Here is a 1,500-nt window from a genome sequence, read left to right as displayed (position 1 = left end):
GGAGATAAAGACATTATATATTATGGTTCTATATTTTGAGTTTACTGAGGAAGAAACCGAACCCTAAAAAGGAGAGTTACTTGTAGGACGTTGCCCAGTGAGTGGCTCAAGTAAGTGTTGTATTGAGGTCTTCTGTTTCTGAGTTCACAACCTTTACAATTATGGTTTCATGTACTGTGTTTATTTTTGTTTTTCAGAAATTTGTCCTGAATTCTGCTTCCATTTGGTATACTTCTCTGGATCATTTAGGGCTATTTTATAATCAAAGTTGGGCATCAACATGAACCATCCTTCCTGGAAAACCTCTTATTCTCATTCATTTTGATTATTATGGGGGAAAGTGGATGCCATGGAAAGGATAAACCATTCATTGGTAACTGAGTTCATTTTGCTGGGACTTTCCAAATCTCATAATCTTCAGGTTTTATTCTTTCTGGGATTCTCTGCAGTCTATTTGGGGATCGTGTTAGGAAACCTCCTCATCTTGGTCACTGTCACATTTGATTCACGCCTTCACACACCAATGTATTTTCTCCTTATCAACCTCTCCTGTATTGATATGATCCTGGCTTCCTTTGCTACCCCTAAGATGATTGTGGATCTGCTCCGAGAAAAGAAAACCATCTCTTGGTGGGGTTGTTATTCTCAAATGTTCTTCATGCACCTCCTAGGTGGGAGTGAGATGATGTTGCTTGTAGCCATGGCCGTAGACAGGTATGTTGCCATATGCAAACCTCTCCATTATATGACGATCATGAACCCACGGGTGCTCACAGGGCTAGTGATATGCTCCTATGCAGTTGGATTTGTGCACTCCTCTAGTCAGATGGCTTTCATGTTGAACTTGCCCTTCTGCGGTCCCAATGTTGTGGACAGCTTTTTTTGTGACCTCCCCCTTGTGATCAAACTTGCCTGCAAGGACACCTATGTGCTGCAACTCCTGGTCATTGCTGACAGTGGTCTCCTGTCCCTCATCTGCTTCCTCCTCTTGCTTGTGTCCTATACAGTCATCATATACTCGGTCAGGCACCGCGCTGCGGGTAGTTCCTCTAAGGCCTTCTCCACTCTCTCAGCACACATCACGGTTGTGACTCTGTTCTTTGCCCCATGTGTCTTCATCTATGCATGGCCCTTCAGAAAATACTCTGTAGATAAAATTCTCTCTGTGTTTTATACAATTTTCACCCCTCTTTTAAATCCTATTATTTATACATTAAGGAATCAAGAGGTAAAAGCAGCCATTAAGAAGATAAGGACTCGACATATAAATTCAAAACACACTTTGTAAATGAAGCATATTTGGACATTTTAAAGAGTAAATTTTTATTGAATTTCAAGTTCTGTGTAAAGAAAATTTGCTCTTTCATGTATCTGATTCTATTTATAAATTTAGTTAGAACTCACAACAGGGAAGGGATGAGAAATCTCAGTTTTTAATATGAGTACTGCACTTTTATTAAATTTTAAAGTATAGTTTATAGGAAAAATACTCTCTTCAGA

The 1,500-nt window shown here is 39.5% G+C and overlaps 1 protein-coding gene across 1 annotated transcript; it reads left to right on the top strand.

Annotated features, from left to right (window-relative positions):
* Positions 1-349: 349 nt before the first annotated feature.
* LOC101628352 (olfactory receptor 4K13) lies at positions 350-1,288 on the top strand. Its single transcript, XM_004694575.2, has one exon. The coding sequence runs from the start codon at positions 350-352 to the stop codon at positions 1,286-1,288; it is 939 nt and encodes a 312-aa protein (XP_004694632.1).
* The last annotated feature ends 212 nt before the right edge of the window (positions 1,289-1,500 follow it).

This window comes from Condylura cristata, unplaced genomic scaffold, assembly GCF_000260355.1.
Source record: "Condylura cristata isolate star-nosed mole 26May11 unplaced genomic scaffold, ConCri1.0 scaffold00045, whole genome shotgun sequence".
In the NCBI taxonomy this organism is placed as follows: domain Eukaryota; kingdom Metazoa; phylum Chordata; class Mammalia; order Eulipotyphla; family Talpidae; genus Condylura; species Condylura cristata.
The sequence above is the reverse complement of the archived record's forward strand: the minus strand, read 5'-3'. Positions and strand labels throughout refer to the sequence as shown.